This window comes from Dreissena polymorpha, chromosome 2 (genome assembly GCF_020536995.1).
Source record: "Dreissena polymorpha isolate Duluth1 chromosome 2, UMN_Dpol_1.0, whole genome shotgun sequence".
NCBI classification, from domain to species: Eukaryota; Metazoa; Mollusca; class Bivalvia; order Myida; family Dreissenidae; genus Dreissena; species Dreissena polymorpha.
Window position 1 is genome coordinate 25,156,671 of NC_068356.1, and position 14,189 is coordinate 25,170,859.

Sequence of the window (14,189 nt, forward strand, 5' to 3'; positions counted from 1 at the left end):
GTCACATTTTTACGCACATGCATGGTTTATTGTACCCACAAAAACTTTTTATAATGTTAGAATACAGTTTAACTTTATGCATTTCCTTCAATTATACAATGATTTTTTATGTTCGTGGATCGCCTAGCATCGTACTACTCCTGTCATGTTTTTGTTTTACATGAGAATTACTTCCTCGTCGAAGTCTGTCATACTCATGTATCTAGTCAGTGCATGTTGCCGAGAGTACAGAATGTCTGAACCACGTTGTAATTGTAATACCCTATCATTGTTTTGTGGATTGGTTAAATAATGCATGTCATAATATGTTTATATTAAGAAAGCTATTATTGAACTTCCTCTTTACTGAAATAAAACCCCGCACAAGTGCCTGCATATACGCATATTTTTCTAAAAATTATAATACCGTAATTCATGTATATGAACGCGATAGTTGACATATTATTTCATCTTATAGAACTATAACAACGAGGCATGATTACGTATACAACGAATAATTCATTTGCTATTTCTTCATTTTTTATTTAAACATATATGCATTGTTAACCAAACGATTGGGTAAATTGAGATGCCCCGTGTAAATCAATATACTAATTTCACCCGTGCGTGGTAAGATGCGAGGAACTACTACTACTATCGAACATACTGCACCGCACAGTACATTATCCGTCTTAAATATAGTGTTGTGTTACCGACCGGTTTAACGTAATGCTTCTTTCATTGAATAAACTAGATCTATTGGAGCGTTTATTGTTACCAGCACGTAAAAGGGTTCTGTGTTGTTGATAGACTTAGCAAGGGATTTCGATATTGACTCTATTGCTTTATTCATTGAGTATCATTTTGTATGCTAAGGGATTAAAGAGATTAGCAAGCGATAGACAGATAGCTTGACGTTAAGTGTCTATCACTTGCGAAGTTTACTATTAGCGCAAGTTTTGAGAGCGCTGGCATAGCAGAGAATATTGAAGGTCTGTAATAATCTTGTATTGAATATATATATAGTTTCTGACCAGTGTGATACTTGCAATAAACCATGGAGGTACGGACGGGTTGGAAATTATTAATTTGTCAGTTTTCAACATATTGGATTTATGTGATATGTGACTCTACCGCGAGGTCTGGTTTAATAGAAAATGCACCAAAATATGGAACATATCCGCACAAAACATCAAACGACATATACATGGATCCATGCAAAGCATGTAAGTATACTACTCGCTACACTAATTGTGCTTCTACTATACTTCTCTAACTTCCCTCCTCATCTCCTTTTCATTTCTCCGCTAGTACTCGTACTTCAAATATTATGATTGTTGCCTTTCAAATTTATTTTTAAACTAGACCGACTACATGTTTAAGATTGTAACTAGATAATAATTATTGCATACGTTGCTGTTGCTGATGTTACTTTTTTCTACTTCTACTACTGCTTCCACGAGGATAAATATTACTTATCTTACCACAACAACAACAAGAACAACTACTACTACTACTATTACTACTATTACTACTACTACTACTACTACTACTACTACTACTACTACTACTACTACTACTACTACTACGACGACGACGACGACGACGATGACGATGATGACGACGACGACGACAACGACGACGACTACTACTATTTATTTTATTACTACTGCTTGCACTTCATGGTTGCATATTATCATACTTTGCACTAGAAAAACTTAACTTCAGCTTTGAATGCTTCCTGATATTGTTAACAATAAAGAATTAATTACCCATGAGCTCGGTTTGAAGGGCTTAGAATCGCTTCATCCGAGTGATTTCTTTCATGTGGAGTGAAATCTTCCATACACTGCAGTGTGCACATGTCAACTTTAATTAGCATTACGGTTGCACATTATATGTTACAGAGCGTGTAAACATATTCGATGTCAATAACCCATCTTTTTTTATTGTATATGTCGTTTGATCTCTTTTCTGCCCCTTTTTTCTACGCAGCTTTCGATTCCAAAACGCCTTACATAACGGCATGGCAATTGCGTAATTGCGTTCACACGGTTCTCATATGCTGGTTACAGACTATATACCGGGCTTCAAACAACACCCTCGATCGTGAATTGAAATATCAAATCCGCAATTTGACTAGCCAAAAGATGTCTGTATAGATTCCTTTATATTTTACGTATTACTAACATATGTGCAATATTAACTTATATGCAATATTATCCGAAAGAGTCTAATTTTGTATTCCTAGACACCTTCTAAATGGATAAACGCGAGTATTACATTACCATTTTTTAAACTCTCTCATGATAATATATAATTTGATGCTCATACTATAATCTTTTTGTCGTTTTTCATTTGTCCTATATATATAATATATATGTATATATATATATATATATATATATATATATATATATATATATTGTCCATCAACTGGACACATTTTGCAGTCATCCGTATAAGTCAATAACCCCGGTATAAATGGTTCAAGTTCAGTTAGTACTTTCCAGGGCCAATTATCGTGATTTTTTTTCATTTTTTAAGCTCAACTCGGATGAGATTTAAGTTTCTACCTAGCTGAGCATTCAGAATGTCTGTCAGCTAACGAACACCCTCCAATCTCTGTAAGCTATCAAACATATTCACCTATTCTTACTCATAGTCAGTGTTTAGTCAGACTCAAAACTTAAAAGAGCATATGTGAACAAATTTCGAGCATAATTGGTAAACTTGATGTAAAAATTGAGAGCAAACTCAAACTTGAGTCAGAATATTGACCAAGGTATTTTCGTAATACAAGGCCTAGTAGTTAAATACGATGTTCAATTATACATTCAAACGCGTATATAAGTTTTCCAATGTTACGACCCGTGTGTTTATCTCCGAATTTATCTTGGAAATTCGATTCACTTACGTACAGGTATCAGAAAATCATCAAATTAATTTGCTACAGGATATAGCACAATTTGTCTGGATTTCGCTTGAAACCACGTGCTACTTGTTACCGCGTAACCCATTAAGGCTTTCATTAATACGCAGTCCTTTGACCGAGCTTGTGATTAGAAACCAATTTAAAGTAAATAATGAGAAAATGCGTAATTAAAATATATAGTATTCTTTACTAGAAAGATTTTGTTTTCAGCGTGTACAAAATGTTCGGTTCAAAATTAGTATAGATCTATAGATAGTAGATTTGTTTAGCATAAGATCTGTTACATGAATTAATATTCTAACAAAGATTTCATGTACGAATAACTAAAGCGTGTTATCACTGAACTAGCGGTAGTGGCATCTTCGCTCTTCTGTCTGTCTGCCTAACGTCAAATACAAAACGCATGTACCCGATACTCATTCCTTCCTTTAAATTGTATTCTCCTATAATTTACGATACCATATGTTGATAGTTGGCTTCGTTACAGTCAATTTATGAACTTAGGAGCACATGCTTCAGACCCTGTACCACCTGGTGCACGTGGACACGTGCCCGGCCTGATGCGCCCTGCCGACTTTAATGTACTTCACTGATTGACCTTTGTGTGAGTGAAGTTTAATGTTTATCTGGAAACCGACCATTTTCAAACCGCATAAGTAGTGTTGGCATTTGCATGGATTTTTATTAAGGTACTTAATACCGAACGCGCGTTATTTCGCATGGGATTCAAACAGTTGTAGACAAAAGTAATCATGAATGTGCGGTTTACGCCCCGTCGGCTAATACCTTTCAATACATGCGAACATGTTTGGCCATAAAAACAAACTACTGAAATTGTGTCTGAAATATAAAGGTCGACACATCTAATGAAAGTGATAGTATGTTGTATCATCATACATGTTAAATGGCTGAGAATTTTCTTGTTACTGTCTTGGTGAATATCAATATAAAGTGAATTGTACCATAGAAAAGTAACATGAGTCTTGTCACGCAAAAATGGGTCTTATGCATAATGCGGCCTGTGAAGTTGCAGTCCAGCCTGCATATATACGTGCATAAAAGTTTGGAGCTACCCTGTGTGCTCTTCAGATCCAAAAACCTTTCGCGACTTTACAGCGGACAGGGTAGCCCCTGGCCAGACTACGCAGGCTGGTCTAAGCTACGCTGGCAGAATATGGCTTATGACCCATTTGTGCATGCCGCGGCTCAATTATGTGATGGAATTTATATATGAAAGCAAAGGCAGCCTCGATGAATTCACGTCTATGATACACTGACTGGCTGAGACCGTACTTTGGCATGTTTCAAAGTGCAGTATTTTTACACATGCATCGCTGTTATTTTGTATTTCGAAACAAATTTAACACTTATAGGCTGCTAGTATTTAGGCTCGTTATCATCATGAAACTGCACATGCTCACATTAAGTTTTCACATTTAAGATTTTAGGATCTAATGTAGCGATACATATTTTTTTCGCTATCATCCTTTTGGCTGCAGCTGTTCGAACATTAGAGGTAAGACAGGCAGGGCAGGGTCTCTGTTGGTGGTTTTAACCCCGAAGAGGAAACTGTAGTTTATCGACGAATAATCTTTATTTATGATGAGATAATTCAATGTTCGAACAGGTAACGATGAAGCGCAGTGATTGATGGGTTCCTTAGGTAAACGTATAGGTTAAACTGCACCATACACACAGTTAATAGAAAGTATCGTTACACTGGCGGTAGAATGAAATAAAAAGCACCAGACGAATGCTTATACATCCGCATACTTGACTCACGATCCCTGTCAGCATTTATTATACATGAACTGTTATGAATGTATACATAATATATAAGAGTTTGCGGTTCAGATACAACTGCGTGTCATACCTGTACTTACAGCCAAGTATGCGCAGGAAGAGCATTCACTGTCGCATTCTTTTCGAAAACGTGGGTTTACTGTTTTACAAAATGAATTTCATTATTAAACCTGACTTTAATCATTAAAGTACGACGTGAAACAGAACATTCACATTGTTAAATTAATAGGTATCCTTCGCATTTTTTTTTAATTTCCCAAGTGCAAACCCCTCAATCTATTGAGTTCTGTGGGGTCATCGCTCTGATCGCTTGAACCCATAATGGTCACTGCTGAACGTAACGTGTCCTTGATTTATGGAGCCGTCACGTATTTGCTGTTAATTTAGTTCTCTAAAAAGTTTTGTTTCATTTACAGATATACGTTTCTATTTCTCTGTATTCTCTAGCCCCAATGTGAAGTATTACTTTGATAGATAAAAATATTGTTTTATTTTTCTGTTAAATATATATATATACTATAATTATGTAAACGTTCACGGCTTTATGTACCGGTACGTGCTAATTTCAAGGCGCATCATATTAAGTACCGGTAGCATCAATTCGCCGATATAAAATATTAAAAACGTGTAAAGTTATGAACCCAGCCTTGTGATGGCAATAAATTGCGACATGAGTCAAGTCGGTGTTACAGAAGATATACTTCACTTATATTTCATAGAACTTTAGTGATTTATTTCCCACTATACAATTCTACCAACGAACCATGTATTCCCCTCTCCAACTATGTGTTCTGATATAAAATAGTTTTTCTCCCTATGTTTATGACACTTAACTACTATGACACACATACATCACAAGTGCATTCTAAATTGAGCAAACATATCTATGATTTAAACGAAAAGACAATGAAAACGCAATTCTTTTTTCCCCTGTGTGACCGCTTTTCATAAATCATGTTTGCTGACATCTTCATTTTTTGCGCGATAATGAAATGTGTTCCCTAAGGATTCTTACGACAAGTCCATTCATACCAAGAATACGTTTGTTTAGTCACATACACAGTTCAGTTTAAAAAGATGAGTCAGTGATCAAATAATATTTTATGCGGCACATGTTGCCGTTGAGTGCAAGTGAGCGCTCATTTACATGTATACATAACGACACAAGATGTCAAGATGGTCAAATTTAGGACTTTAGGCATTAAAAAGACTGGGGATACGTATGTATGACAGAGAATAATTCAGGGAATCGTTATTTTCGCGCCGTGTTCTTGTACGCCAAGCTGCATGTCTATAAATGTTGTACATTTACCATTTTGATATTAATGACAGAAAGAATGAATAGTGCATTGATATCAAACTTGATGTCCAGTATTTTTTTTAATTATTTTATAAATGGTTGTTCATTTCCACACAATTTGCTGGGGCCGTGTGCAGAGGGAAGCAATCAATTATATATTTGTGAACATGTTGAATTACAGCACTATAAAAAATAACTAACCAATTTCGAAACAGATGTACAGCCTCGTCTGTTTACTTTTAAAATAACAAACCTATTTCTTAAACGAAACCTAACACCGTGCTTCTGTTTCTCTAATCTTGAGGTGTGAAAGTGATGACCGGTTTCGCGATAATCAGATGTTCGCCGGGCCAATCAAATTGCCCAGTTGGGCGGAACAGTCTCATTCGGAACCCTCTATGCGTGAAATGAATGCGCGCGTCAACTGAATATGACATTCCCCTTTAGCTGTCTTACAATGATATCCGTCGAGTATCAAATGTGCCATGCAAGACACTTGATTTGTGTTGGCGAAATGTTCAGACATTGTTATTTTGACAGGGACTGTTCGGGGGTAGCGTGTCAGTCGGACTGCACGTCTGACAGATCGTTAGCTTTACATTATCGACAGCGGACCGCGCCATTTAGAGCCCGTCTACAATAGACCGAACTCCATTTATATTGTAATGGAGACAATATCGACTAAGTTCAATAAATGATCTGCCAAAGACAATAACAGTAGTGGTGTCAATATAGCGGCCTTTGTCACGACAAAGAGTTTCGTTCAATACATGTATCCTTCATGTGTATAGGAGACATATGCAGGGGAGATTATAAACGGTCCTTTTCGCTTTAAGTTTAACGAATGAGTTCTGTCTTGATTGGTACCTTTAGTTGGCTAGCATAACGTAAAAATGTCACATTTCAATATTTTTTTTATTTTCTGACTTTGCGCAATATAAAAAGGTCTTGAACCCGTTTGCTGAAGTTACTTAAGCGGAATCATTATTACGAGCAAATAACTCATTTTTCTGGTTTGCACACTGGAGTCACCTTAACAATCTCTTCGGGTGTTTCGTCGTTGTAAAGCAATGAAGAGTGTTTATTCCCGATGAAAAGAGCAAAATGTGCCCATCCACAGTTTTATGCTGTGATTATTCTTTTATGATTACCTTATGTGTCCATTCCATATGCCAGTAAAATTTCTTTGTTCCAAACTGCAAACGCATCAATCGATTGATCCCATCGGCGTCATCATTCGGAGTCTTGCACGTATATTGGTCACGGGATCCAGACATAAGCCCCCCAGGACAAAACCCCCCCAATGAAAAAATGAACATTTGGACAATTGCCCCCCAGAAGAAATGACAGGTAGGATATAAGCCCCCCAGTGCTTATTTTGCATCTGGACATTTGCCCCCCAGTGCTTATTTTAGAAGTGGACATTTGCCCCCAGTGCCTAATTTTAAACGACATTACTTGATTGAGCAGATAATCATGTCCAATTATCACCACCTTTTAATCCTTTTGATTGATTAAATACAGAAGCCTTTAATTTTCATTAACTAGTATATGATCAAAGCCACATGCAACACCACTAACAAGCTGATAATCCTTTTGATTGATTAATTAAAAATCAATTCAAATTCTTTAAGATGTTTGTTTTACCTAAGATTAAGCAATTAAAGTGAGTTTCTGGACCTTTTTTATTTCGAATTATAATGATCCAAGTTTCTATGATTATATATTTATGAGATATGAAATAATACTGAATCCAAATACAGAGATATACTAGTCTAATGGAAACAACATATGATATTAGCACTGGGGGGCAAATGTCCACTCCTAAAATAAGCACTGGGGGGCAAATATCCAGATGCAAAATAAGCACTGGGGGGCTTATATCCTACCTGTTATTACTACTGGGGGGCAATTGTCCAAATGTTCATTTTTTCATTGGGGGGGTTTTGTCCTGGGGGGCTTATGTCCTACAATCATTGGTCACTACTGACCGAGACGCGCTTTTGATCTACTGAGCCGCCCCTTGTACGAACCGATGGAGATGCTGGTCAACGAATTTCTGGAAAACTGTAACGTACAAATATCGGTATGTCAAATGTGAAATGATGCTGTCCGTTTGCGAAAACAAATGATTTAGAATAGAAAGGGCTATTTGAAAAGTTGTACAGAAAATAAAAACGCGTGTATACATTAAATGAAGTTAATTAAACAAGTGTGTGGCGGCATAAACTTGTATAAATTGTGTACATGGCACTTACAGATTAACTGATCAAGTCTTTATATAAATTAATAGTATAATGTAGAATGTACACGTAATTATCGGTTATTTTTAATTAAATTCTTATGTTATTTTGGAACAAACATTTGTTTGTTTTTTGTGAACCTAAATCACAACAATATTTAATTGTTACATTTTCTTGGAATATATATCATTTTCTTGGAATATATCTCATTTTCTTGGAATATATCTCTTTTTTTTGTTTGGAATATATCTCATTTTCTTGGAATATATCTCATTTTTTTCAAAACAAGTGAACAAGTCCTTAAATCGCTAGCTCCGATTTATTTAAATGTATCAGATTGGCGGGCATGTGTGTTCAACTGTCCGTCTGTCCAGATTTGATTTTCATTCTTAAACTATTTAATGTATGGGATAATTAAATATGAGTGTTGATCATAATTTCCCATATATGGCGCGAACAAAGTCAAAACGTCTCAGTCAATGCAAAGGTCACATTTCATGGAGAAACGTCATAAATTTTCATTTCTTTGGCAACATATCATTCGGGTAAAATCGTCACATCATTTGACAAGCCTACGATAGTCTGCGATAATTATTGTGTGATACAAATGTAATTGGAGTATGTCAGAAGTATATTGTGAACTATTTTAGTTCATGTTACTAGTTTCTAGCTAATATTTCAACAGTTTGCGTTTATTTTGTGTTAAAATATAAATTATGTCATTTAAACTGTACCGAATTGTGCGTGAAGCAAACGAAAAATCAATTCTATGCTCTATTGAATCGAAACTATGTATCGGCATGTATAAAATGCGCGATGCATTTCACTCGTGGATTAATCGATATTTAAGAACACATGTGCTATTTGTGGTTTGTTTATAGTTTTCAACTAATAATCTCAAACTTGACATTTTTTCTAAAATTCCACTCAAGCTATTGCTCTGCATAAATATCTTAGAAAAGTGTTGGTTTCCGATTGTTATATTGTAAACATGTTGTCCTTTTTTCTTAATTTACACGAAAACACTGCACCGAACTCGCTCATTGAATCTGATTATGAATCCAGGCGCGTAGAAGCAGGGTCTGAAGAATAATTAGAGGAGCATACAGATATTTTTTTTAATCGTTGGTACAGTAAGATTTCTTTTCAGTCTTCCACTTGTATGAAAGTATGCTCGTGGCCGCCATGAGATCTGTGCCGCGACTGCAATAGACACGGGTCCACAATAATGATCACTTTACATCTTAGGATAATCGGCGGAACTCTGATAAAATGTTGACAAAAACAAGAGGTATATGCTACAGTTATATAAAATGTTGACGGAAACAAGACGTATATGCTACAGTTATATAAAATATTGACGGAAACAAGACGTATATGCTACAGTTATATAAAATGTTGACGGAAACAAGACGTATATGCTACAGTTATATAAAATGTTGACGGAAACAAGAGGTATATGCTACAGTTATATAAAATGTTGACGGAAACAAGAGGTATATGCTACAGTTATATAAAATGTTGACGGAAACAAGACGTATATGCTACAGTTATATAAAATGTTGACGGAAACAAGACGTATATGCTACAGTTATATAAAATGTTGACGGAAACAAGACGTATATGCTACAGTTATGGGTTGAGGCTTCAGTCGAATGCCCATTTATATGTCAAAATAATAACCGAATACAAAACTGTCAACATTTAACATTTTGCGGATTACTGATTGAATTACCTACCTCCGAAAGTCGAATGAATATAAAGCTGGTAGGCGTCATTCCGCCCGTGTATGCGTGCGTGCATTCTTGCGTCCGTCACAATAGCTTTAATGCAGAACTTGTTCGTGCGATTTTTGTAAAAAAAAAATAAATATATATTTTATAATAATTATATATCCATATTTTCAAGGTTTCGCGATGGCGTTATTTTTAAGGAGTTTGTTTAAAATCACAAGTAAAGGTTCTGAGCGCAATGCCAACTTCTCTTTGTATGCGACTTTTCGTCATTTTTGCACAATATTCTATAGCATATAATGTGATTTTTTCACGACTGAGATATTGAAAGCAGTTTTTCAAGGACTTTTTGAATTACACGTAAAAGCTTCTCTACGCAACTCCTGCTACATTTTGAATGCGATTTTCGTCAAACTGTTTCAGAATAATTATCTTCAAGTGATAGAACGCAAATTGGCAGTGTTTCGCTATAGCATTAGTGTTTAAGTAGTTATTGGCCTTTGTTTAAAAGGACATTAAAAAGAAACTTCTGTTCGCAATTGCAAATTCCGACTAACTCTACCTTTTCGGCAACAATTAACACACTGTCTTTAAAAGCTTCTTGTTCTAAGTGAAACAAGAGGTAATTATTACAGTACATGTATTTATGTGAACTTAACATGTAACTACATGTAGTTAACTTTGCCCTTAGTTATTCCAAAGTTCATTTAAATTTATCTTCCAAACCAACATAAGCGTTTTTCAAATCCTTAAGTTAAATGGTTTGATACATGTCGTTTGACCGGCTATAATCAGACTGAAGACCATTCGCCCTGCATTATGTGCAAGTCGGAAATGAAAAGCGGTAATTTCGGCTACACCGAGTCCAACCCCGCATTCAAAATCACATTGTAAGGTCAATTTCTTTAACGCGTATACGTAAATTCTTTTGGTGAACCTGTGGTTTGATACCATTTTAGAATTTATCACTTGTGTTTTGAAACATCCAATATATTGTTAGTGTGTGAAAAGCCGTGTATGACATCGACAAAACCTAATACAATCGACGCAAGGTGATACAACTCAAGCACCCAACCCACCCTCGACCCCAATGATGCGGAGTCCGTAGATACATGGAATAAATTTACATGTGATAAAATATTAAATTGTCATAAACCCATCAATGCATTCAAATGCATTCAAATTTACATTTTGAATTAATGCGTTTGTACTAAGGTAATCTCCGGATCATCTTCGTAAACTGCACATTGGTGGCAAGCATGCGTTTACATTGATTTATATTCACACGTACCGGTATATATATAATTGACACAAACGATACATTCAATTGCACTAAGGCCATTTAAAATTTAATGTTTAGATAATGTCTTAACGTGGAGCGATATATGACAAACCAAGCCCTATAATGAATATCAATTACGGGTGGTAGCTTTGGCTTGGCTTTACGGGATGAAGATGCAAATGACGTCACGTCGACTCAATGTATACACCCGTTACGTGCGCATTGACACTTGTATTAGATGAGTTTGCACCAACAATCCGCCTCCTCATTGATGTACCCATATGATCAGATATCACTTCTTATATATGAATGCGCACATCATTGCGGTGACGGCATGCGTGTTTAACATTTGAAGGCGTCAGTAAGTACAGATTTACCAAGTTGACTTATGAAAAGAGATTTTCCTCATTTCCTCATCATTTTGATAATTGTCATGATACTCATCATTTCATATCCATGTATAATCATAATCATTGTTATTTATTAATTTTCAATTCCATCTACATCAACATAGACATCGTCGATGTCATAATCAACAATACAAACACAATTATCAGCAGCAGCAACATCATCAACACCAGCAGAATCGAATCGTCTGCAACAGCATTAAAATTCTCCTCAAGCATCTCCATTTGTTCACTATGTTAACATCGTAAGCGTTAACATTTTCATAACCAATTTGCCAGACTGATGCAAATGAACATGCGTAAAATAAACATTTAATAACTGAACATGTTTAATAATCTTGTAGCCTCTGCAAAATTAGTAAAATTGATACAATCTACACGTTAATTTTCGCCATCCTGCTGCAGTAGTGCGTGCACAGGTTAGTGTGTCAGATGTGATTTGTATCGTCTAACAACTTGTTTCTTTTAAAAACTGCTGACCTGTCAGAATTGATTCAATTAGCTAATAACCTGTGTTATTTAAGAATGGATGCTATGTAAACGAGCACATTGTTATCTGTCAAAATTAAAATGCCCCATAATTTAATTTGGGATATTTCATCTGCAGTCGACATGCCAGGCCGGACTGACGCTGATTTTTACGTATTGCCTCCTCATTCTCTTGTTTAAATTAATAATATAAAGTTAGTCGTCTTATTTAGTACACGCTGTTCCACAGTCGTCTTGATTGTTTTATTTTCATTTAATCACATGTAATATATGCATCCACCGGCTCTCCATAACCTATAGGAGTACACTTGCATACTTTTCCAATCTATAATGCATGTACTTCGGGTAGATGTTTTGTCATTTCAGATAAAATAGATGATTTTAAACGTTTGTTCTTTCTGTCTTAATTCTGTAATAATGTTTCTAATTTTTACGCAGCATCATGCACATCATTTTAGACGGGCTCAGTGGATGTTTTATAATTTCGGACGGGTGTCACGCATGTTTAACCATTTCAGACGGGTATATTGCATCTGTTATCATATTAGGCTTTTATGTTTCTCATTTTAGACGGGTACATGTTTCCCATTCACACGGGTACACTACTTGTTTCCCATTTCAGACGGGTAAATATTTATTATTTTAGACGGGTACACGTTCTCATTTCAGACGGATACATTAATTGTTTCTCATTTTAGACGGGTACATGTTTGTTATTTTAGACGGGTAACTGTTTCCCATTCAGAGAGGTAAATACTTATTTCTCATTTCAGACAGATAAATGTTTGTCGTATCAGACGGGTTTACGTTTCTCATTGCAGACGGGAACGTTACTTGTTTCTAATGTCAGCCGAATACACAACTTGTTTCTCAGTGGTTCGTGTTCCCAAATTAGACGGGTACACTACATGTTTCTCTTATCAGCCGGGTACACTTCCTGTGTCTGTAGACGGGTTTCCGATTCAGACGTGTACACTACGTGTTTCTCTTTTCAGACTGGTGCATTGCTTGTTTTTTCATTTCAGAAGGGTACACTGCCTGTGTCTCAATTCAGACGGGTACGAAACATGTTTCTCATTTCAGACGGGAACATTACTTTTTCCCCCATTTAAGACGAGAACACTCATGGTTCTCATTTCAGACGGGTACACTATATGTTTCTCGTTTCTGACCAGTTCAAGTTTCTTGTTTCAGACAGGTACTTGTGTTTTTATAAGACGGGAGCATATTACTCCTTTCAGACGGGCTACTGTTTCACATTCATACGGGTAACTACTTGTTTGTTCATTTCAGACGGGTACACTTTTTGGTTCTTATTTTAAACGGGTACACTACTTGATTATCATATCAGACGGGTTCATGTGTCTCATTTCAGACGGGTTCATAGGAGATATAGCGCTCTCAGAGGAGGAGTATAAGGAGTTTAAGCCCCACGGCTACCTTGAGGAAAAGATGGGAACCTCCATATACGAGCTACAGATCGAGGACCCCTCCACCATGCACGGGCCATCGCAGAAAGGGCCTTTCACGAAGTATGATGACCTCGTCGACAAAGAAACAAGTGTTAAAGACAATACGGATAAAAAATTGCAAAAAGATCTCAATAAGGATAATAAAAAATCAAGACAAAACTGTGAGAAAGGGTAAGTGTTGCTTCTATCAATTTACTTGCATGTAAGAGATGTTGTAGATAAAATCCTTTTTAATCAATATTCAATGTACATGTACATACCAATACTTGAAGATAGCGATGAGTTCCATGAATTTGTCAATAAGAACACCACGACGTGATGTTCATTTATGTTAACCGATGTAAGCAACTTATTACAATCGAGCTTTGTCTCCAAAAAAGGCTTTCATAAAAAGTTATATTTTCTGCATCCATTTACATTTATGTCTGGAGTAATCACCGTCATTCCATCTGTAAACCTAATTAAGTGTTGATGTCTGGAGCAACTGAGAACCCATATGCAGAATTGTAAATCAAACATCTGATTAATGTCAGATTCTGGTTCCGA

At 36.0% G+C, this 14,189-nt stretch overlaps 1 protein-coding gene across 1 annotated transcript; it reads left to right on the top strand.

The window, feature by feature from the left end:
* Positions 1-710: 710 nt before the first annotated feature.
* Positions 711-13,818, top strand: LOC127869599 (tolloid-like protein 1). Its single transcript, XM_052412255.1, has 2 exons — positions 711-1,205; positions 13,547-13,818. Exons 1-2 carry the CDS (start codon positions 1,037-1,039, stop codon positions 13,816-13,818), a joined length of 441 nt encoding a protein of 146 aa, XP_052268215.1. The 5' UTR covers positions 711-1,036.
* Positions 13,819-14,189: the final 371 nt, after the last annotated feature.

Bases quoted from the DNA above. Each gene is read 5' to 3' on its own strand.
- LOC127869599 (XM_052412255.1), top strand. From the start codon at position 1,037: ATGGAGGTACGGACGGGTTGGAAATTATTAATTTGTCAGTTTTCAACA. The intron at 1,206-13,546 runs GTAAGTATACTA...GTCTCATTTCAG, and splicing joins CATGGATCCATGCAAAGCAT to ACGGGTTCATAGGAGATATA.